The 23,533-nt window shown below is 63.4% G+C and overlaps 2 protein-coding genes across 13 annotated transcripts in view; one reads left to right on the top strand and one right to left on the bottom strand.

Annotated features, from left to right (window-relative positions):
* Window positions 1–1,666, top strand: part of WDR25 (WD repeat domain 25) — a 141,764-nt gene extending 140,098 nt beyond the window's left edge. For all 5 annotated transcript variants that reach the window (XM_067725721.1, XM_067725731.1, XM_067725741.1 and 2 more), the window contains exons 6-7: window positions 469–609; window positions 1,200–1,666. In XM_067725721.1, coding sequence (XP_067581822.1) covers window positions 469–609; window positions 1,200–1,421 — 363 coding nt within the window. In that variant the 3' untranslated portion in view covers window positions 1,422–1,666. The remainder of the gene's footprint in view (window positions 1–468; window positions 610–1,199) is intronic.
* Window positions 1,667–6,960: 5,294 nt separating this feature from the next.
* BEGAIN (brain enriched guanylate kinase associated) overlaps window positions 6,961–23,533 on the bottom strand; it is a 44,007-nt gene continuing 27,434 nt past the window's right edge. The window contains exons 3-8 of one of the 8 annotated variants that reach the window (XM_067725664.1): window positions 18,585–18,674; window positions 14,286–14,447; window positions 13,017–13,083; window positions 12,454–12,561; window positions 9,987–10,070; window positions 6,961–9,037 (exon numbers count right to left, since the gene is read on the bottom strand). In XM_067725664.1, coding sequence (XP_067581765.1) covers window positions 7,676–9,037; window positions 9,987–10,070; window positions 12,454–12,561; window positions 13,017–13,083; window positions 14,286–14,447; window positions 18,585–18,674 — 1,873 coding nt within the window. In that variant the 3' untranslated portion in view covers window positions 6,961–7,675. The other 7 variants (XM_067725648.1, XM_067725693.1, XM_067725675.1 and 4 more) reach the window with 7 other exon arrangements.

Genomic DNA, 23,533 nt, shown 5'->3' with positions numbered 1-23,533 from the left:
TTGCAAGCTCCCACCGCCTTTTTTTTTTTTTTGACATATAAGGGGACATTCACACGTCCCAGGAATTAGGACATGGAAGTATTTGGTGGGACATTTTTCAGTCTACTCCAAAGGCCATGAGCCGAGGAGTGCAGGGGGCCCCTAGAAGCCAGAAAAGACAAGGGAACAGATTCCCCCCTGAGGACTCCAGAAGGAACGAAGCCCTGCCGGCCTCTTGAGCTCAGTTAGCCCAGAGAGCCCGTTTCGGACTTCTGAGCCCCAGAACTGTAAGATAATACATGTGTTGCTTTAAGCCACGACCCTGGAGGCATTTTGTTACAGCAGCAGCAGGGAACCCACACACCCCTAAGCCAGGTCTGGGCAGAGGGCCCGGGGCCCCGCGGGCAGAGTCTGGGGGGCGAGTCCGTCAGAGGCAGAAGCCCAGTTGGGAGCCTCCTCCGCCCTCTCTGTGGCCCTGCTGTTTCTCAGGAGCGGTACACCTGCCCCAGCCTCACCTTGCACCCGAGGGAGCCTGTGTTCCTGGCGCAGACCAACGGCAACTACCTGGCCCTCTTCTCTGCCGTGTGGCCCTACCGGATGAGCAGAAGGCGGCGCTACGAAGGCCACAAGGTACCTCGTCCCTGTCCCCCAGGTGGAAAATTGTCCCACTGACAACGCCAGCAAGGGGCTTGCGGCCCCCGAGGGCAGGGACCCTCTGTCCAGGCAATTCGTTTTTTCTCTTTCCTGGGTGACCCCATGCCACGTGGCCTGGTGTCCACTCGAGGCCCCGGGCCACATCTGGGCAGGGACAGTTTCGTTGATCTGTCAGCTCACGTGGACAGGTCACGGGGCTTGGGGAGGGGCGCAGGACGGAACGGGAGTGGGGCTGTTTCTCCATCTGCCCCCTTTCCCTGCTGAGGGCTGCCTCATGGGGCAGAGCCAGTGGGGACCCAGCGCCTGGCGCGGAGGCCAGACGCCATCAGCTGTGCTGGAGCTGGGCTGTCTGGGGTACACTAAACCAGCCTTGTGGCACAGGCCGATGCCGGGGCCCTGGCCTCAGGGCAGGAGCTCGGCCGCTGGGTGTGAGGCCCCGCCCTGCTCCTGGCCGGCTCTGGGCCCCAGCCCGCTCCCCTGTGGGAGGGGCAGGCGAGGCCGTGCGCCCTGTGCCGCGCGGCCTGCTCACCCCGGGTCGCCCTCTGACCCCGGGTCGCCCTCTGCAGGTGGAAGGCTACTCGGTGGGCTGCGAGTGCTCTCCAGATGGTGACCTGCTGCTGACGGGCAGTGCCGACGGCCGGGTCCTCGTGTACAGCTTCCGCACCGCCAGCCGCGCCCGCACGCTGCACGGGCACACGCAGGCCTGTGTGGGCACCACCTTCCACCCCGTGCTGCCCTCCGTCCTCGCCACCTGCTCCTGGGAGGGCGACGTTAAGATCTGGCACTGAGCCTCCCAGCACGGAACCTTCCAGACACCGGCCGGGGTGGGCGGGTGTGTGTGATGAGGAGGCTCTGAGGTTGGCTTCGGGGTCTGGCTCGGGTGGCCGCTGCCTTCTCCACCCTCTGAGCCTCAGCGTCCTCATCTGTAAAATGGGGACAAAACCCGTGTGCCTCGGGGTTCTGAGGACTGCGTGAGCGAAAGCGCCTGGCACGGTGCTGGTGACGCTCAATAAACGTGAGTGTTTTGCTCTTTCTTAGGTTATTTCAGCGACAAATATGTATCGGCTCCCCACTCGCAGGCCTGCTGGAGCTTGGAGACAAAACCTGGGGTGGGAGCTGGAGGGGGGGCAGCCCCCGGGGGCGCTGGGTCCGGGTCTGCCCACCCCCGGTCTCACAGGGCCTGCTCAGGCGCAGGCCGCCCTCTCCCTCCCCCGAAGTGTGGCCAGCGGGGTCCCCGGGTTTGTCCGAGCCCTGGGCCATCTGCGCTCCTCCTCGCCCACTGCCTGTCAGGTGTGCGCGCTGCCCCCGGGAGTGCATCTGCCCCGGGGGAGGGAGCAACGTGCAGACGCAAAGGTCCCTTGAGGAGCCTCGAGGAGCCGTAAGCCCCAGGAGCCCAAGGTCCACCGATGGGCGAGGGTGGGGACCAAAGGTGCGCACGTCTCAGGACGGGCATCCCCGAAGCCTTGGGAGTCTCCCTGGAGGGGGCAGACCGTGAGCCTGTTAGGAGGGTGTCCCTGGCAGGGGGTCAGTGAGGAAACACAGGGGACCCGAGGAGGAAGCCACAGGAGCAGCTGGCGCCCAGCCTGGCCTCTCCAGAGCCTGGGCTCCAGGCCCGGCTCTGCTGTCCGTGTAGCCGAGACCAAGTCATATCTCCTCTCGGAGCCTCAGTTACCCCCTCTGTAAAGTGGTGTCAGGACCCCCAGCCTGCAGGCTTGCTGTGAGGGTCCAAGAAGGTCAAGTATGTGGGGGGTGTCAGCACCCTGGGAGCTCCAGTCTGGGGAGGGGCTCTGGGCAGATTGGGGGGGGCTCTGGGGCTTGCTGGGGCTGGTGGTAAACGTTTATTTCAGTGTGTCTAACCCACCCCCGGGCCCTCGGGAATCTTGGGGTCCACAAGCAGGGCATCCCAGGCAGAGGGAAGGGCAGTGCAAAGGCCCTGAGGCGGGACTCATCCTGAGGGCCGACCCCTTTTCTGTCCTTCGTCCTCTTCCCCTGCAGTCAGCACGAAGCCTGGCCTGCAGTGGGTGTTGAGCGGACGCTGTGTCCCCGAGCTGGGCTGGAGAGACCAGGGCCAAGCGCGTGGGTGGGTGGCAAGCACAGGATCCCGGGTGTCCCTCACACCAGGGAGGTGAAGAATGGCTCAAGAATGGCTCAAGGCTCAAGAATGGCTTCTTTGGTGGAGGGAAAGATAACCGCACCCCACGCCCAGCCCTGGCAGAAGTGGAGGCCCGCACGGGGGGCTGCCCCAGCCTGAGCAGAGGGGAGGCTGAGTGTGCATCCGCTCAGAGCCTGGGCAGGCAGTGGACACTCCTGCCTCGCCCCTCACGCCCCCAGGTGGCTTCGCTTCACAGAGGAAGTGACCCGCCCTGGGGTCACTTCCTCTGTGAAGCCTTCCCAGGTTACAGCTGCCTCCCGCCGCCCCCTGTGCTGGGCCCCTCTTCCCCCCGCACCCCGCACCCCGCTCCTTCAGGGCTCCGAGTGTAACAGGCGCCCTGAGCCCCGCCCCCTCCTGACGCTGCCTCCCAGCGTGCGTGCTCAGTGCCGTGCAAACTTCCCGGGCTCGCAGGGCACTGCTCCCGGCTGCATCCCTGGCCCCTGCGTGCGGGAGGCATTCTGTGAATAACTGCAGGTAAGACCTGCCCACAGGATGTGGGCTTTGGGATCAGACGGCCATGGACTTCAACCCCGTCACCCCCTTTCGCTATTGTGCGGTCACAGCCAGTGCTGAGCTGCCCCGTGCCTCAGTGTCCCCTGCTGTAAACGAGAACTCACAGCACCCAGCTTGTGGGGATGCGTGAGGTTGGGTGCGACGGCTCTCGGCAGGACGTGTATGCAGCGGGCGCTCAGGAGCAGCAGTGGGAGTATCAGTATTAGCGATAGTATTAGCATCAGTGTCAGCCCAGCCACTGGTGCAGGCGTTGAGCCAGTTCAGGCCAGAGGGCGCGGTTGGGTTCATCCTCAGACCTGGTCTGGCGAGGCCCCCTCTGGCCAGCTCTGGCTCACTCTCACGGCAGAAGCCCCCAGTGAGCTCCTCCCACTTGACAAGTCTCAGGGAAGGCCTCTGACTGGCTGGCTTGTGTCACATGCCCGCCCCAGACCAGGGGTCCCTGGCCAGGCATAGCTGCCACTATGCAGCTGGAGGGGAGAGTGACGGGACCCCCACAGTATTGTCATGAGGGTGTGTCCCCCCAGGTCCAGCCCGAACAGCCCCTTGGCTGGCATTTGTCGGATGGATTGACCACGTGTGAATGAGCCCAGACACAGGCCGGGAGGGGAGGCTGTGCTCGTCTGGGGCGTAGCGGGGCCCAGCCTTCCCAGGTGCCTCTCGCCCGCCTCTCCTGCCCCCACCTTGCATCCAGCCCCAGATCCTGGGGTCCAGACATCCTACTTTCTAGCCCAGCCCGAAGCGGGCGTTTTTCTGCCTTCCTTGATGTGGAGTGTGTACTGAGTGAGAATTTCATCGCGTGGTTTGCTGACTGCTCTCCCCACTGTGATATGTCAATATGACCACTCCTTTGTTTAATGAGCATCAGTTGCACACGTACTCGACTGGCTTTGGCGTGGCTGCTGGGGTGTGGCCAGGGGATGACCTCCCTGTCCACCGAGCTGCCCGGCCCCTCCCCTGTGCTGAGTCCACACCCCGGCTACCTGCAGCCCTGTGGGACACCATGGGTCCCAGACCCGTCACCTGCTTGCATGGGGCCTTTGTGGGCTGGGACCCTTTTGACTTCTCTCGGGGCAAACAGCAGCCAACTCTCTGTCCTCGGAGGCCGTTTCTTTACCACCCTGGCCACCTGGAGCCAGCCGAAGCTCTGACCCTCCTGGGACAGGGATATCCAGGGATCCCCAGACACCACTGCAGCTGCTTCTTAGCACCCCTCCCCTGTGGATCTGGTTTCTTAACTACGTGCCCCGCAAGCCCTACCCCTTCTTAGGTTATTTTACTGGGAAGAATGGCAGGTGCTCTCCGTACCCTGATCCTCTGCAAGGCGTCTAGGAGTTCACCATTTGCAATTTTAAAATAAGAGAGCTAAATTTAGAAAGTATGGAGCAGGAAAGAAAAAGGAGTGTGGGCTGCCCCTCCACCCACCTTCCTGGGGCTGCGTGCCTACCTTCGCCTCACCCGTGAATCTGAAATACAGATCCGAAGCCGTCGTGGGAGAAGAACGCTTTCATGTTGAGATGCCAGCGTGGCTGTGTCTGTTGCTGAGCGAGGCTGATGCTCGCAGCCCCCGTGAGGTGGCTGTGGGCCCCACCGTCCTGGTGGGCAGAGGGACAGGCCCGGGAAGCCTGCGCTCCTTCCCTCCCTCGGGACCCATCTCTGGCCCAGCCTGGGGCTCTCCATGCAGTGGGATAGCCACCGGTCTCGAGGGCCCCTGGGAATCTCACGAGTCACAGTCCTCAGGCTCCAGAAGGGGAAACTGGCCCAGAGGGCCCAGGACTTGCCCAAGGTCACACAGCCCTGCACTGCCTGCTGTGGGCTGAGAAGAAACATGGACAGAAGGGTCGGTGGACGGTGGGTGCACAGCCAGGGTCCTGTTGGGAGGGAGGCAGGACCGGAGTGGAGCGAGGGGTGCTTGGGGAAGGAGGGAAGGAGGGAAGGAGGGAAGGAGGGAAGGAGGGAAGGAGGGAAGCCCATCCCGGCCGTGGCTGGCTTCAGAGGCCATGGCAGGACAGCTCTGTGAGGCCTGTTGGCCGCCTGCAGGGACGAGCAGTCAGACTCTGAAGTGACCATGTAGGGGCTCGCCCTTCTGGGCCCAGACTGCAAAGTCCTCGGGGTTCCCAGCCCTGCTGTCCGGTCTCCCAGCCCACGTGGTGCTGACGAGGCTCAGGGCCCCTCTGGGAGCGTCTCTGAGTGAGAGCCCGCTGGGTGCCGGGGGCCATGTGTTTTCCCCTCTACCCACTCATTTGCCCCCCAGTTCGGTGAGGGTTCCTTCCCCACCTGCCCACAGGGAAACCGGGCCCCACACAGGGGAGCTGACTCCGGAGCCTCTCCACAGCCCCTCCCCCGCCAGCAGGCTGCTTCCTGGGGCGCATCTGCTCCTGGGGGTGGGTAGCCGGGCCTGCAGTGGCAGGTCAGGTGCAGGCACCCTGGAGCCACACAAAGCTGGGTGGGCCGGAGAACTTCAGGTGTGCACCTGGGCCGAGGTGGTCCCCTCCCAGTGGGAAGAAGCAGACATAAAGCCCCCTGGGGGAGGGGCCCTCCATCCTAGGCCTTGCAGAACGTTCACAAGTACTGTCTCAAGGGCATCAATGAGCAGGCTCAAAGATAACCAGGCACACAAAGAAACAAGGCGACATGGGCAGGAGCCGAGATGAACAGTCTACACAGACCCCACCTGATGGACGTGTCAGGCCCCGACCGTGAGCCAGCTGTGCCCGCTCTGTTTAAGGAAACAAAAGACAAGCTTGGAAATCTCTCCAGGGAATAGGAAACTATTAGAAAGTGGCATAGTGGGTTTGTAGAATGACCAGACAGAACTTCTAGAAATGGAAAACGTTAATAACCAAAACTAAAAACGTGGTGGCTGTGTTGGGCAGCTGAATGGACGCAGCAGAAGAGAATTAGTGACCTGGAAGAATGCAGGTTGAGCACGGTGACACCACGGTGTGGGTCTCAAGGAGGCAGGGACATGGAGGTAGAGGACACAGAGGTTCTGATGGCAGTCCCAGGAGGAGGGAAGGGTGGAGAAATAGTTTAAGAAGCAGCTGAGGATTTTCCTCAACTACTGAGATACACCAATCCACAGATGCAAGACTCCCTGTGAATTCCCAACAAGGAGGAATCCACAGCGAGGCACACCTCAGGGAAATTGCAGAAAACCAAAGGGAAGATCTTCCACCGCTGGAGAGAAGAAGACAGATTAGCACCAAAGGAACAACTCCTGGGAAGGGGGGGGACTGATGGCGAGTCCCACCCCAGCAGGAAGCCAGGGGACATCTCTGTGCACTGAGGGTAAGAGACCCCCGCTGACATTCTCCCCAGTGAGAATATCCTTCAGAAATGGGGCAAAGACATCTTCAGAGCAAAAAAAAAAAAAAAACCAAAAGAGTTTGTCACCAGCAGAGCCGAACTAAAGGACATCCTAAGGAAGCTTGAGGCAGAAGCAAAGTCTATAAGGAACATTGTATGAAATGGCAAAAACAACGTTTAGTGGGTTGAGACGATGGAAGAATTCAAACACTGGACGACACGGTGCCAGGGCGGGGGAGGTTATCATCAGGCTGCCCTGGCCTCAGAGAGGGGAGGATGGGGGGAGACACCCAAGGCCACACGTCCCGAGATCAAAAGGCAGGGGGGAGAAGAAACTACCCAAACCCAAATTCTTTCCACCGACGTCTTTTATTAATGAATGCAAAATACAGTACTGAGACGGGGCATGCATCACAGACGACAGGAAAGCAAGCTACAGAAACCGGGGTCGGAGGGCCTCATTACATCTGAGGTAGAGCGAGGTGGTACCGGGGAGCGGGACACTGGGGGGACGAGCACCGGCCCCACTTGGGACTACGGACCACGGGGGAGCTGGGGGGTGGTCGGTCGTCGGCCACACGGCAAGAACAGCTGAAAACGTTACACATCCCTCCACCCGTTCCAGTCCCCCTCTTTGTGGACAGAGCGTCAGGGTTCCCTTGTCACTGGCTGGCGGGGGGTCTCCGCAGGACACCGTCCTTCCCTCTGAGGGGCAGGCCCCACTCACCCTCACCCGAAAATCAAGGAGCGTCGCGTCGAAAACGCCTAGGCCACCATTCAGGGAGCTGGAGGCTGAGTGCGTTAAGAAAGACCCTTTTGCTCTATAAAAATAGTTGCGCTTTATAAAAGGGGGGATGCTCATCTCCGGTGGGGAAGGAGGCTGCTGTGTGAGAAACGGTCCACCGTGGCGGTGCGGGGGCGGACGAGACACGTGGGTGGGGTGCGCCCCCTCCCCCGGCTCAACGGGGTCCTCGTTTGCGGGGCCGGGAGGACGGGTATCAGGGAGGCGAGGCAGCACCCCTCGGGACCCGGTGTGCGGGGTGGCCACGGCCGAGGCCTGCACGTGGGTGCTCAGTTGAGCAGGGTTCCGTAGAGCTGGGCTTTTGTGAGACTGTCCTTGCGGCTGAGCCCCGAGCCGCCAGTCCGAGGGAAGGCGGGCTGCGGGCTGAGGCGGGCGCCGGGGTGCATCTCCGGGGAGGCCTCCATGGAGCTGGGCTCCAGGGAATCCCTGGAGCTCCGAGGGCTGTGCTCGGGCTCGGGGCTGCCCCCCGCCCCACAGAGCTGCACCCCGAGCCTCTCCCGCTCCCCCTCGCTGGCCGCGTAGCTGGGCAGGGGTTCAGCCGAGCGGCCGGGGCTGAGGCTCAGGTCACCGGCCGCCCGGAGGTAGCGGGGCTCGGCCAGGTGGCCCTGGGAGAGGTCATCGCCCTCCGAGAAGCTGTCAGCCTTGTAGCTGGCATAGAGGGGGCTGGCGCGGCCCTCGGCCTTCTCGCCCGGGCCGCCTCCGGCCCCGAAGTAGCGGTCGTTGAAGCCGCCGGGCGAGGCGCGGCCGGGGGCGGCGGCGGCGGCCGCAGCAGCGGCCGGGAAGGGGTAGGCGCCGATGTCCTCCACGCTCAGCGGCCGCCACTGGCCGCGCACGTCCTCTGCGGCCAGCCGGGCCGACCCCGGCTTGGCCCGCAGGTTCCACAGGTTGGGGGGCATCAGGGCGGGCTGGGGGCCGGGGGAGACCGGGAAGCGGTAGGGCTCGGCGGGGTACGGCGACACAGTCCTCGCGAACCCCGGGGCCGCCTCGGCCTCGAGCGGGGCGGCCACCGCAGCCGCGGCCGAGGCATAGCGCGGGCTGCCCCCGTAGGCCGCAGGCGGCGTGCGGCCGAAGAGCTCGTCGCGGCTGTTCAGGTAGATGGCCTGCTGCGAGGCGGTGAGCGTGCTGGCCTGGGCGTGCTCCTTCTCCTCCGACGCGGCGCTGAAGCTCGAGTAGGAGCTGGACGTGGGCAGCGAGGCCGCGTAGCCCCCGAAGGCCCCGTGCCGGTAGCCCGCGGGGTAGGCCGCCGCCTCGGGCTCCTCCTCCTCGGCCGCGCTGTCAGTGGAATTCTGGGCCCGCAGGAAGCCCACGTCGGTCACGGGCCCGTCCGCACTGGGCCGCCGGTCACGGCGCCGCTCCTCGGGGCAGTAGAGGGCCGTGTCGCTGCAGTAGATGTCCCCCTTGTAGGGGGGCCGGGGGCCCGGCTTTTCCAGCCTGTCGCGGAAGGCCAGGTCACGGGCTGAGGCATCCGACAGATGGGAGGACAGGCTGCCGGGGTCTGGCTTCTCCAGCACCTTGGCGAGGACGCAGGGGGGGACACTGTCAGCGTAGGCCGGGCGGCAGAGCGGGGAGGGCAGGCTGCAGCCTTGCTTCTCCATGTGCAGGCTCACGTGCTCCTGGAACTCTGAGGGCAGCTAGAATGGGATGCCGCGAGGAAGAGGAAGGGACGGGGGTCACGGTCGGCCCCGGACCGGCAGCCGAGGCTGACCCACCGGGGACCTGCCCAGGGCCTCTCTAATCCCACCAGCTGGAGCCGACGCCCGGGATGCTCTATTTCGCAAGCTCCCGGGATGTGCCTGTGAACCCCTGGTCACCGCCACCCACCCAGGCCCACTCCAGTGGGGCACTGCAGAGCCTGGAGGCTGGAACCCGGCTCTGACTCAGGCCTCTCTCGGGCCTTCCCCTGAGGGGCTGACTTGCTCTCCCAGCCCCAGGGTCTCTGGGAGGGCACCCCTGGCCCACGCACGTGACTTGGGTGCTCCCAAACCAGACAGACTCAGAAACAGATGCGACAAAGATTGAGGGCCAGGCGCCCAGCGGTTTCCGCAGGAGCGCCTGGTGCCCTGTGGGGGGCGTCCCGCTACTGTTTGATCTATTTTGTGAGCGTCTTAGGTGTGGCCCAGGCTCGGGGAGGCGGCAGGTGGAAAGGCCTGGGTGAGGGGAAGGGCAGCCTGGCTGGGGTGGGAGCCCTGGGTCCGAGGCTGGGCCCTGTGGCCTTGGCCCAGTGACTCCTGTGTGAAGCCAGTTTCTTATCTCTGAAATGAGCACTGTTAGGAATTGTACCCAAACCAAACCACAGGGTTTCGGGGGGGGGGGGCTCACACAGCAGGTGGGGACTGGGGGCTGTGCCCGGAGGAAACGGGGTGGGGGGTGCGCCGGCTGTCTGGGCTTGGCGGGGAGGTGTGTATGCGGTGGTCCCTCCACCACGTACCCAGAGAGGCCAGGGCACGGCAGGATCGAGTAGGGCCAGGGGGCCTCGGGCGCAGCCAGCCCCTTCGCTCTCAAGGGTGGGACCTGCGAGGAAGGGGCCCCGAGTGGTGGCAGGGGCAGCGGTGGGCCTGGCCGGGGCGGGGCTCACGTTACCTCGGACACCTTATGGCCCCTGCCGTACGTCTGGCTGCACTGCAGCAGCTGGGCCGCTAGATTGCAGTCCTTCCTATAGAGCTCCTAAAAGACAAGAGAAGCTGTTCTGCACAGGCTCGCCCCTCGCCAAGGTCGCTGCCACCCTGACCGGTGCCCAGTGGCCAATGCGGAAACCGGCGGGCAGAGCCAGCTGTGCAGTGGGCAGCACGAGGACCCTCTCTGGGCCTCACACTCTCGCCTGCAGAACGGGGGCCCCTGCTCTGACCTGGAGCCGCTGGTGCATGGAGGGCGCCCTCCCAGGCAGTCCCACCACTGACCCGGGTGGGAAGCTCCCACAGGGTGGGGGGCAGTGGGAGACGAAGGGCCTGCAACGTGCCCTAAAGTCCCAGAGGCCCCAGGCATGGACACCAGGCCCGGTCTCCCTGCCCGCGGCCTCTGAGTCCCTCCCAAGGGAACACAGTGGAGAGCGCCGGCAACGGCGAGGGACGAGGAACGGGCCTGCCGCTCCCACGTCTCAGAGTGAGGCCTGGACTCGGGCGTGGCTGCAGGGCCGGGCAAGGGTCAGGGCGAGTGGGGGGCAGAGGGCCTGTGTGACCCCGGGTCCGGGCGGGGACCAGCTCAGCCTCCTGAGCTGAAAACAGATGCAAACAGTAGGCCTCGAGGGGTTTTGGTTTCATCTTTGGAAAATCTCTGTTGCACGTGCCTGCCTCTGGGCCTTGGTTCCCACTGCCGGCCAGGGACCCTCTGCAGCCAGGGCTCTGACGGGGGCGGGGGTTCTGGGGTCCACCGATGGGCCCTGAGGTCCACCTGCTCCCATAGTCTCAAGTCAACCAGGCCCAGGTGTCCTGCAGCTCAGGCGAGCTGCTGAGGGCGTGGGCGCCCCTGCCATGCCCTGACCCTGGTCCTGGTGGCTGCCGCCCCTCCACCTTCTGCACTGAGGCTGGTGCCCCGGCTTGGCCTGCACAGTGGAGGGAACCCGGGTCTCCCACTCCTTCATGCATCCCTGAAAGGGTATAGTTGGTTGAGAGCTGGGAACTGGGCTCCTGTGAGGCCCCAGACTGGCTGCCGCTGGCATCAGAGGGCTGCAGGCACCGTCTGGCCAGCCCAGACCTGCCACCAAGCTGTTAACGGTCTTCTGAGAGCCGCCCCTCATCTCTGTGCACTCTTCCGCCATCTCCTACCTGTGGCATCTCCACCTGGCTGTCCAGGGCCCGGCTCCAGCCCCACGCCTGCCACCCCTCCCACGTCTCCCCCAGAAGGTCCCAGCCCAGGAGACGGCAGGTGGCTCCCTTCCAGCAGACTCTGACCCCTGCAGTCGGGCTGGACCCATTTTTTCTTCTCATAACCCACATCCCAAATCGGTCAATCACTTTGGTTCCAGCTTCAAAATATAACCAGAATCCAAGCCCCCCTCTTCCCACCTCCCTGGCCGCCATCCTGGCCAAGCCACCATCGTCTTTCTCCCAGGTTGCTGTCTCATTGACCTTCCCACTCATGGCTTTGTCCTCTACGGTCTGTCCTCAGCAGAGCAGCCACTGGAGCCCAGTAAGAGTAAGTTCAGTCAGGCTACCCCTCTGTTCAAGAACCTTCAGTGGCTCCCTACTTCACTCAAAAAAACCCCCCAGATTCCTATCGAAGCCTATACAATGCGGCCTCCTGTTTTCCTTCTGATCTCAGACCCTCGGCCTCTCCTCCCCACAAGAGCCCCTTCTGGTCTCTTTGCTGGTCTTCAAGTTACTCAGACCCACCTTTGCCGCTGTGGCTCTTTCTGCCTGGGAAGCGCCCTTCCCCGCTGTCCCATGGCTAGCTCCCTCATCGCTTTCAGGTCTCAGCTCCAGCAGCCTCTTCCAGAAGCACCCGACTGAGATTCCCTAACCCTGCAACTGGCAACTCCCAGCGCCATCCCCTGCTTTATTTTTCTCTGCAGCATTTAGCACTTCTAAGTCACTACACAGTTGACATATCTATCCTGTTTACTGTCCGCCCTCCCCACTCCCCTGCTCAGATGTAAACTCCACGTGGGCAGGGCGCTTGCCTGTGTTGTTCACACGTATTCTCAGAGCCTCGTAGGGTCTGGCCCGGCGAGGAGCAGATGCTAATCAGTGAGTGTGTGCTCAGCTGACGGGTCTGTGGCGGGCAGCGGGGCCCTTCTCGCGGGACCCTGGAAGTCAGGACCCACGGGTAGCCACAGGACTCTGATGTCCACTGCAAGTGGCTGAAGGCAGGAGTCCTGAGTGGCCACGCCCCAAACCTGGGGTCAGGAAGCCCTGCCTTGACTGGGACAGCGTGGCCCCATGCTCCCTATCTCAAGTCCCATCTCCTTCCAGTAGAGGGTCTCGCGGGATGCAGTTTGTGAGGCAGCCCCGTCCTTCCCCGACTGCCCAGGTACTCCGTGAGGTCCTGACCATCCCGTCTGTCCACCCGGCCCTGCGCCAGCCCCTCAGGGTCAGAATGGCCCGGCACTCACGTTGTCCTCCGATAGCTTGTCGATGGTCACCTTGGCCTCCAGCAGGTGGCTGTTGAGGGCGACGATCTCGTGGCTAAGTGCTCGTTTCTCTTCCTCATAGTGCTGGCCCTGGAGGTGGGGGACAGGCAGAAGAGGGAGGCGCTCAGCAGCCAGCCAAGGCCTGGGGCCTCCTGGGTCCCCTCTCGCAGCCGATAATGAGGAGGAGTTTGGAGGCCAAGGCACGCAAGGGTCAGAGCACAGAGCAGCCCATGGTCCAGTCCCGCTCTGCCAGGGAGGAGCCAGACGGCCTTGGGCAAGTCACTGCCTCTCTGAGCCTCAGTCTCTCCTCTGCACCGTGGGGACAGTGATAGGTGAGTGCTGGAGAGCACCCAATCAGGGCAGAGACAGGTGGGACTGGCCCAACCCCGGGGAGCAGGGAGCGGGCAGCGTGGAAACGAGGCCTTTGGCCCAGCTCCTCATGGGCAAGGGCATGACCACCAGGCCCAAGGTCCTCACCATGGTTCCAGAGCTGGGGGCCCAGGGCTGGGAGTGCTGGGGTGTGGGGGTGTGTGGCGTGCCCTCACCATGCGGTACAGCTTGTCCTCCAGCTCCTGGTTGATCCTCTGCAGCGCCATGTAGTTGCTCTGAATCCTGGAACGGAGGCCTTGACGTCACTGCTGTGCCAGGCCTGACCCGCCCACGGCCCCTGTAGCCATACAGTCCGCTGAGGGCTCAACACAGGCCCCACCCTGCTCTAACTGCTCCTGTGCTAGAAAGCATCTGATTGAAGCTAACTTGTTGCAACATTTCCTGGGCCAGGGCCGAGGACCCCTGTAGATGAGAAGGGAAGGCCTGTCGTTCACAAGGGACTCTGTCGGGTCCTCACTCAGAGCCGGTTAACTCACAGTTTACACACAGTCCTTACAAGGCTGGCGAAAGGGTTCACAGTTCAATAGCAGGTTAGCAGGGGTCTAACCTTAAGACTGTGTGATGTGCCCTGGGGTGAGTGCTGGGGACACACAGTGAATAGGATACGGTTCCCCCTGGAAGAGGCTGAGACGGAGGCAGGTGTTGGGTGGGAAGCCGTTGCCGCCATGCGGTGTGACGGTGGAAGGGGCAGTGTCCATCCTCTCGACAACCTATGTGTAGTGTTATTGCCCCTGTCTTGCGAGTGGGGAAACTGAGGCTGGAGGTGCTTAAGTAGTAAGGGACAAACAGCCTCCCTGCAAATCCAGTGCTCTACAAACATTTATAACAAACCAAGCCAACAGCAAAGTTTGCGTTTTCTTTACATTCTTCCTAAAAGAAGCCTGGAAAGCGTGTAATAGTTTTTAGAAGAACACCCATCTTACATGTGCAGCGCGGTGTTTACAGAAGTTTTGTTTTTAAGGGAGCCATTGCTCAGGGCCCCGCACCCTAGCCTGCTCTCACTGGCTGCTATGCTGCCCAAGGGAGCCGTCTCTAAATGCTGCTTCACCTCCAAGGCTGGGCGTCATTTCCCGGTCAGAGACCCGGCGCCAGTGGCTGGGGTCTGGGTGTGGGGACGGCTGCTCCTGTGTCATGCTGCCGCCCCACCACATAAATACAAGAGAAGGAGTGAGCAGGGGCCGCAGAGGTGCCTGGGAAGAGCTTGTACCCGGCGGTAGCCAGCGCCAGTTCAGATCCTGGTTTGGCAGCTCTTGGCACAAAGCGCGACTCTTGTCAGAGCCGCCTGCCCTCTCTGAGCCTTGGACTCCCCGTGTACGAATGGGGTCACCAGCTCGGGCGGGAGGCACGGCTCTGCTAGCGGCAGGTCGCCGGCCCCGCGCCCCGCGCCGCCCAGGCCCCGCCCCTCCCAGGCCCCGCCCCCTTACCTGCGCAGCTTCTCCGTGACCTTCTCCAGCTCCTCCTGCGCTCGGCGCAGCTCGATCTCCAGGTAGTGGCGGGTGGAGTCGAACTCGGTCTCGAGCTTCTCGAGCTTGTGCGTGGTGTAGGACAGCCGCTTGCGCAGCTCGCCCTTCTGCTCCTGCAGCGCGCTGCAACGACACGCGGCGGCGGCGGGCCGGGCCGCGGCGCTGAGCTCGAGGCGCCGGTGGGTGCGCACGGGGTGCGCCAGGCCGCACCAACGCACGCGCACACGCACCACAGGCACGCACACCGCCCAGCCCCCGCCCCGGGGGTCAGGGTCTCTGACCCTGAGCCAGTCTGGCACTGGGGGGGGGGGGGCAAGTGCTTGGGGCGGCTTAAAGGACCCTGGTTTAAAGAGCACCCATCGGCACCCAGTCTCTCGGTCTGGGAGCCGACCTCCAGATGGCATCGCTTACAGGGTCCCCCACTTTTGCTCCTCCACAGCGCTGGCTGGGGACGCTGAGGCCCAGAGGCACTAGTGCCACACCCTAGACCAGGATTGTCTTCCCCAAATCGACTGTGTGGTCCCAGCAGGCTGTGTGACCTCTGGGCCAGGGAGAGGATGAGCCTGGATGCCGCACATCCAGGTAGCATCCGCCACAGTGGCCAGCTAGCTGCACAGAACATCAGACACTCAGAAAACCACTGGCCTGCTCATGTCTCCCTTCCTCCAGGAAGCCTTCCAGGGCCAGGCTTGGCTCTTGAGGCACTATTTTCCCCACAGACTGAGGGCTCCTCTGGGACCCCGGGCCGCCGAGTTCCCATGCTCAGGAAAGAGAAACGGGATGATTCACCCTCTGAGCCATATGCCATCAATTCACATCAGCTACCGTTGGGCACAAGGCAGGAGGGACAGGTGTGGTGGCCACACCCAGGGGACTGGCCGCGAACTCCACCAGGGCAGGGGCCACACCCTCCTGTCGGCAGCCACCCAGCTCCCAGAGAGCACCTAACCACGGGCCGACCTGAGGCACCTTTCCCCTGACCGGCTGAGCACGCAGAAGGGGCCAAGGGGGAAGGACTCACCTTTATAGCCGGGAGGGCTGATTTCTGCAGGGAAGGGAGAGCGGCCCGGTGGGTGAGGGGCGCCAGGGGAGTTCTGCTGGCTGTTAGCCACGAGTGAGGCTAAGGTTCAAGCTGCCGTTCAGTGCCCTGGGTGTGCGCTTTGCTCCGTCACTCCCTGCACTTTGCCCCCGTCACCCCCTACGTTACAGTCACAACGAAGCCCAGAATGGTGCAGCCTGAAAGTGAACTCCATGGTGTCACGGGGTGGGCGGGGTCCCTGCCATCACACAGACCTGGCTGCTGGTCCCCGCCACGCACCCCCCCCAGTCCACCTGCGACTGTCCCCATCTTGCCCTGGGGACACAAAGCCCTGGCTTCAGAGAGGTGTCCGGGTCGGAGTAGGGGCCCAACTGGGCTGTTTGCTGGAGGAAGCCCAACCCTCCTCAGGGGACCATTTGGAGCTAAGACTCTTTGGATGGTAACTTCTGGTGGGTTTGCTGTGGGCAAGCAGGAGGCTTCCTCCAGAGCCCGGGATAGAGTGAGCTTCAGTCTCGGGCCCTGCCTGTAAACCACGCGTGTTACCATAGGCGCACACCCAGAGAGCCCCGATTAAGCCTTCCTGGATTCCTGCCCAGGTCTACAGTCTTAAAAATAAATAAAAATAGGGCTTCCCTGGTGGCGCAGTGGTTGAGGGTCCGCCTGCCGATGCAGGGGACATGGGTTCGTGCCCCGGTCCGGGAAGATCCCACATGCCGCGGAGCGGCTGGGCCCGTGAGCCGTGGCCGCTGAGCCTGCACATCCGGAGCCTGTGCTCCGCAACGGGGGAGGCCACAACAGTGAGAGGCCGCATACCCCCCCCAAAAAAAATAAATAAATAAATAAATAAAAATAAAGAGTTGCCTACGTTTTGAGAACCTCAGAGAAGGGCGGGGTGGGTCCTCCCAAGAGTTGGTCCCCAAGGAAGATGCAGAGTGACAAGCAAGGAGGGAGACCAGTGGCAGAGTGCCCGCCCATGGCTGCCAAGCAGGCCCTGCCGCTTCCTCCAGGCAGCACGCCTGACTGATTCACTCCAAGCCCCCTGCAGCTACAGGTCCCAGACTGCCCCTGGCCCAGGCCTTTCTCCCCAGGGGGCTGGCGAGCTTCCTGGGGGCTCTCCCATGTCACCCAGGGCCCCCTGCACACATGGGGTCAGGCGTGGGAGTGGGGCGGCGGCCCCTGAAGTCAGTCATCCTGCAGGGGCTGCAGGTCACCCACAGCCCTCGGTCACAGGGTACAGGCGGGGTCCGCACCCTCGGGAAGAGGTGAGAGCACCCGTGGGGCCACCTGAGCCCCCGCCCTCCCCCACCTTGGTCACTCGCCTGCAGCCACAGCTCGGACCCTGCCGTCAAGACTGTCCACCCCTGACGTGACCCAGCCGTATCCCCCTACGATGCATCCACCCGTCACCCTCCTTCCTTCCTTTCCTGCCCTGTCCCGCCATTCCCTGCGCCTCACAGCACGAATGAGACAAACGTGGTCCCCGCCCCACGGAGCTTATAGTCTCGAGGGGAGACAAACAGTGAACAAGGGAGCAGGTTCACCAACAAGGCACGTGGAGGAGGAAAATATGACAGGGCTGTAAGGTGGGCTCCGAGCAGAGCCGGGACCCGCCAGACAGGCATCTGAGCCGCGACGGCCCCTCGCGAGGCAGCCAGCTTCATCGAGCCGGCCCACCCCAGCCTCAGTTTACCCCTGGCCTCCGGATGGCCTTCCAGACATACTGGGCGGCTCTGTCCCACCATCCTTCAAGTACTGCTCTCACCTCCTGAGCCCCTCACACCGACCCACCCACCCCTCAGCCGCAGCGGGTCCGGCCCTGGGCTGCCACAGCCCCCAGCCCGCTTGCTGGAGGTACCTGGGCCCTGGCCCTGGACACGCCCCCCTGGTCCCTCAGTCACAGCAGCGCCAACCCCGGTGCCCCACCACGCCTCCCCACCTCTGCCGCTCCAGCTCCGTCGCCCAGGCTGATCCTCAGGGCCCCGGTTTACCCCTCGCCCCCTCCCCGCACATCTCAGGCCTAAGGTCCTCTGTGCCCAGCCACACACGAACCCCTCCCCAGCCTCCATCTGCAGCCCCGACCTCTCTCTAGGGCTCTACTGCCCTCCACGTCCAGCCGCCCACCGGCCTCTCCTCCCAGAAGGCCTACAGGCACCTCACAGCCAGTGCGTCCAGTGCTGACTCTCCTCTGTACCCTGTGCTCCCCAGCCCCGGGAAGGTCACAGCTACCAGCGGTCCCCAGTCAGACCCTGAGAAGCTGTGGTGACTCCTCTCACTGCCTGTGGCCACCCTTCACAGTCCTTCACCAAGTCCTGGCCATCAACTACTCCAGAGCTTTGGACATGTCCCCTCCCCTGCCTGGTCCAGGGAGGGCCCTGGGCTGGGCACCCTGAGGTCTTCAGTCGCCTGTTTGGTACCACCATCCTTTCCTGCCTTTCCCTCCCAGGGAATTTGCCCAAGCCCTGCCTGACCTCAGCCTCAGTCTCCACATCTGTAAAACGCGGATGTGTGCCCCCACACGCTGAAGTACCCACCCTCAGGGAGCAGGGCTGTCACCGTGGTCCCTGCACTCCCCGGATCATCAGAACCGCCAAGAGACGATGCCGGGGGCAGGCACCATGGGGGGAATGCTCAGTGCCTCTGCCTCCCCCCTGGTGTGGAGCTGGCTCAGGGGGCCCCTCAGCAGATGCACAGGGAGGGCCTGGAAACCCCCCATGTGCCACCCTCCGGATCAGGGTCACCCTCCCGGCTGGGGGGCTCGGGAAGCCCTGCTCACACTGCTGCCCGGGGGTGTCACCTCGCTTTGACCTGGGTCCTGGTGAATTGATCATATCTGGCCTCACCCGGCAGGGTGTGTGCTGGTGGGTGCGTGCTTCGTGGTGCCCTCCTTGCCCGTGGGAAGCCCCTGGAAGGCTTCCCCACCTCACAGGGGAGAAAGATGAGCTCCCTCGGCGCAGAGTGGGACCCCGCCTGCCTCCCACCAGGAGCCCCTCTGGCTGCTCAGCAGAGGCCTGAGCCCAATGACCGAGCCCGGGGCTGGTCTGTGGGGACACCGGGGCCTCGCCTCCAAGACCAGATGGCCGGAAGCAATGGCGAGGGTGTGCTGGCAGCCGACACCCTCCCCCTCTCTGGGCCTCGTCGGGGGAGTTGATGCAGATGTGGGATGGACGTCTGGGGACAGGCGCAGAGACACCGAGGAGCCGGGGAGACAACAGGTGTATTACCTGTCCCAGAGCGAGGGTGAGGACCTGGCCAGTCGGCCCTGCAGGACGCGGGGTTGCCCGAGGCACGAGGGCACCCAGGGGCTGCGCAGCCTGTGGGTGAAGAGGACAGAGCTGCTCAGAACGGGGACCGGGGGCCACGCCGGGCCCGCCGTGGGCACGCAGTCACAGAGACGTGGGGGATCGTCCCCCACCGGCAGGAGAGCTCCTTGTCATCAGCAGGGTGGCAGGGTAGGAGCGTAGGAGCTGGGGGGTAGGCACCTGCCAGCCCCGGCTGCCCGACTGCATTGCTCTCACCGAGTCCCACCCCAGGCCTGCATCCCCATCTCAGCCTCAGAGGGGAGCCACGGGGGGCAGGCTCCCCCAGCTCCAGGTTTCTGTCCGGCTACTGCTCCTTCCTTGCAGGACCCGTTGGTCAGAGAGCCTGGGAGGCAAGGAGGATGGAGGGCGTGTGACCCCCGACCTCTGCTGACGGACACCAGTGGGGTATTCTGGAGGTTGTGGGACCTACTGGATGTTAGGGGTCCAGGGCAGGACCCACTTCACCCCTCCTGGCACCCCTTCTCACTCACCCTGCCTGTGGCCTGTCTGGGCTGGGCAGGGGGTGGGACAGAGGCGGGTGGATGACCCACCCCAGCCCCATGGTGCCACCCTGCTTGGGGGCAACGGGACGTACATCACAGCTTTAGGCGCAAGTCGGCTTGGTCGCCCCCTTCCTGTAGTCTCTCCAGGGAGGGCTCCCGGTGGCCTGGCTGGCCCCGGAGCCGGAGCAGAAATCTGACGGGAGGACGCTGCCCCGGACATCAGGCGTCCAGACAAGGCTTAGAGACACGGGCGAGTGTATGTGTTAAGAGAAAGGGCAGCACAACCCCATTTACAAAATAACTGCGTACAGACGCCACACAAGATAACAGAAGGGAAGGAACGTTAATGTTGTCTTGGGTGGGTGGTGGGATTCTGGGCAATTAAAAAATTTTCTTTTATACTTTTCTGGATTTGTCATATTTCCTACAGCGAGGATGAAAAATCCTCACTGGCGGCCCAGTGGTTAAGACTCTGTGATTCCACTGCAGGGGGCGCGGTTTTGTTCCCCGGTCAGGGAACTAAGATCCCACATGCTGTGGGGTGCAGCAAAGAAAAAATTTACTAAGGATCAAATTTTGCCCCTCCCCCCAGAAAAGGTTGAAAGTGTTGATTTGATAGGCTGGGGGCTGAGGGGGCCGCGAGCTGCACGTCGATCACCACTTCCGTAAGCCCCCATCTGCTCATCTGTGAAATGGGCTGCCCCTGGCCCTGGTCTCCTGGGCTGATCTGCAGGCTGGGCTGGGGGAGGGGTGGGGGGAGAGGCGGCCGCTCGATCTCCATTTGAACTGGACTTTGGAAGCCCAGGCCCAGGGTTCACTCTTGGCCCATGACCCCGACGCTGCTGAGTGAACGGAGAGGAGGGGCAGGACTGGCCCGTTCCCGTGGGAGCAGCCAGAGACCCAGTCTCCCCTTTGGCGGCTCGGCTGGGTCCAGCAACCCCTGGGGGAGTCCCCGTCCCAGCCCTCGCCAGCCAGTCCCCACCCCAGAAGGCCCTTCCGCTGGGGACTCCTGGCAGGTGAGTTCTCAGAAGAGTAGAAGGGAGACTGGGACCCTGGGAAACTGAGGCCCAGGGAAGGGGCGGGGCTTGCCTGGAAGCACAGAGAATGGGGGGCATGGCTGCGACTTGACCCAGACTCTGCCGCTGGTCACACACAAGGCATTTATCCCTGACAACCGCTCTTGTTCTGACGCAAATTCTCATTTCAGGCCTATGGCATGGGGAGCGCCTCTTCCTAGAGATGAGAAAACTGGGGCCCAGAGAGGTTAAGCGAGATCACACAGCAAGTCTGGGATGAGGCTGAAATCCCCCGATGCCTGTGGTGCTGTGCTGGGCACGGGTGGAAGGACATGTGAGCTCTGGGGCCCGGGGGCCATCCTTCCCTCCTCCGCGGTGCGAACAAGGTTCCTGGGGGCAGAGGTGCTCCCTGGTGGGCTGTGGTGATGGGGCGGGTGGGGCTGAAGGAGTGTCCGCCCTCCGGCTCCCAGGTACCAGGAGCCGGTCCCCGTGGCACCCCCGTGGCACTGCCTGTCTCCACACGCACTGTCCGCGCTCAGGCTCTGGCCCCCAGTCATGCTCCAGTGACACCAAATTGCTTGTCATTCTCCACACGCTGCAGGCAGCTTCTCATCTTGGTGACTTTGTCGCTGTGTCCCCTCTGCCAGGACGGCACTCACTCCTTCCCGCTCAGGTTAACTCCTCCCCACCCAGGGCTCACTGGTGGGACCCTGACACCCATCCCGCCCCAGCCTGCCCGCCAGGGAGCGTCACTGGGGTTGAGCCTCTGTCCCGGGGCCCGGTCTTCTGCCCTGTGCCGGCCCGCAGTCCGGTCTCCGCCCTCTGCCAGGTCACGAAACCCAGCCAGACCACTCCCGCCTCTGGGCAAAATTCCCCAAGATTCCTCCGGGAAGCCCCCGTCCCCTCAGACCCCCCATGGCCCCCACCTCGCCCTGCGCTGGCCCCCTTCCCGCGCGCTGGCTCCAGGCTGTGCCCGAGTTACCCTGAGCCCCTTCCTCTCCACCTCAGGGCCTTTGTCCTCGCCGTCCTCTCGGCCAGGTACCCCCCCCACACACACACCTCAGGCCCCTGCAGCCAGGGACAGCATAGCCTCCTCCACCCTCTCTCATTCCTGCGGGGACAAGGACCTGGGGACCTACCTGCCTGCCCTCCCCTGGGACCACCTCCCTCCTTCACCGACTCGTCCCGGTGCCCCGTGCTGTGTCCACGTGGAGCCAGAGACCAGCAGCATGTGTTGCGTGAACGGCTGCAGAAACATCTGCAGAAACATCTGCAGGAGAGGAGCCGATCCTGTCTCCGGGCTGCAAGGTCCGGTGCATTTTTATATCCCCGGGGCCTACTCTGGGGTTGGATACATGGGGGGGTAAGCCCCCCCAAGTCCTCCTTGCTCCCCTGAGGTGCTGGTGAGAGCACCCGGCTCCTCCCCCACTGGCCTCTCCCCTTCCCGCAGGGGCCGACACCCTGGAACTCATGGCACAGGGACTCGTGCCAGCTCCCAGTGTCAAGGGCAATGCCCAGCAGAGGCAGACACCATGGAACCACCCTCAGAGCTACCACTGACGGGCCACCTTGGCCAAGGTGAGCCCAGCCCTGGGAGAAGGTCTTTGCCCCCAGAGCTGCTCAGACCCAGCTGGTCCTCTCCCAGCTGGGCCTCCAGTGGGCACCTTGGGACCACCGCATCAGACTCTCGGGATGCGCTGCGTGGGCCCGGGGGCGGGTCCCTGCAGAATAGCCTCTGGCCTGTCCCATGCTGGCATCATCTCTGAGTCTCCCTGTAGAAGGTCTGGTACCACCATCCTTCCACAAAAGGAGCCAGAGGCAACCCCTGCAGGGCCTCAGAGCCCCCTCGCCCCTGCCGCGGCCCCCTGTGCCCTGGCCTGTGCCCCCGTGCTTGGTGGCCACCACTTTTCTGTGTCTCAGAACAAACAGTCTTTCTCTATTCCCCTTGAACTTGTTCACTGCCGCACTGATTCCATCCTGTGTCCCCAGTGGGAACCTACTGAGGACCCTTCTCGAGGGGCAGGTGGGCATGAATGGTTCACCAACGCCCCAGCACCTGCCGAGGGCCTGCCCTGCCCCAGGTGCCCACACATACCTACTCATCTAGTCTCAGGCCACCCTGTGAGGGAGGCGTGCACCACACCCATATGACAGATGAGTAAACTGAGGTTCATGGCAATGACGTCACACAGCCCTCCTGGGGTTCAACACTGGGCCAGCTGTTCTTCCCCTCACGTTGAGATGACAGATTTTAGCGCAAATCGCAGCCCTTTACTCTTCCTTGAACCATCTCCCGCACGTCAGAATCACAAGGCACAGCCACGGTCTCCCTGCGAGGGTCGACCGCGGCCAGCTTGACGGGGCAGAGGCTGGAGTCTAAGAGGTGAGCCACCTGGCAGGGTCAAGGGCAGGGGCCTGGAGTCCCACAGGACAGCTCATCCCGCTTCCTGGTGGGCCGTGAGCTTCTCCTTGGAGGGAAGCAGTCCTGGGCCTCCGGCTGGCACTGGTCTGTGCTCAGACACGCCTGCGCAGCCCCTGGGCAGCCCCTGGGCTGACTCTGTAGCAATTTCACCAGCACCGCCACGTGCACGGAGAAGGGGACTCTGGACACGCCAGGCCACTGTGCAACAGCGTGTGTGTGTGTACTGGGGGAGGGGACTGTCACAGGGCTGGCCTGGGGGCCCACAGCCAGGAGGGGTCACCCACTCAAGCCAGACAGGGAGTGACCTCAAACTCTACGCCTGCTCAGGCCCTGCTCTCTCCTGGTTTGCTGACCGAGGTCATCCAGTGGAACCAGTCCCTCTTCCCTCCTCACGGCCCGGTGACACGGACGCTCCACTGCTCTCCTGCCCAGACAGGAGACGGGAGACGCTGCAGGGAACATTTCATCTCGCTTCCGCCTCATCTTATCAGGCGGCTGCAGCCCTGCTCCCGCCACCCCCTCCCCCCACGCCCATCAAGGCAGAACCACGTGCTGGGAGCTGGCAGCTCTGCAGCCTGGGAGCCCTCAGTGGGCGGGTGGACCCAGGGGTGCTCAGGGCCAGGACAAAGAAGAGCAACCTGGGCAAGTGGGCGGAGCAGCTGCAGAGTCACCGCCGGGCCTTTGCACATGCTTCCCCTCCTGCTGAGAACACCCCTCCCCTGTTCTTTAGTTCATTCTATCTACCTCTTCCAAGAAGCCCTCCCGGACCTCCCAAACCCCACTCTGGTTAGGGTCAGCTCTCCATAGACTCGGCGCCTGCACCTGTACAGATGGCAGGAAGTCACACAGCCGAGCTGACAGGCCTCCCTTTCTGCTCATCCGGCAGACTGACCCGGGAACCTTACTACATCCCCTGTTCCGTTCCTTCAC

Source organism: Pseudorca crassidens, chromosome 1 (genome assembly GCF_039906515.1).
Source record: "Pseudorca crassidens isolate mPseCra1 chromosome 1, mPseCra1.hap1, whole genome shotgun sequence".
Taxonomy (NCBI): domain Eukaryota; kingdom Metazoa; phylum Chordata; class Mammalia; order Artiodactyla; family Delphinidae; genus Pseudorca; species Pseudorca crassidens.
The sequence above is the reverse complement of the archived record's forward strand: the minus strand, read 5'-3'. Positions and strand labels throughout refer to the sequence as shown.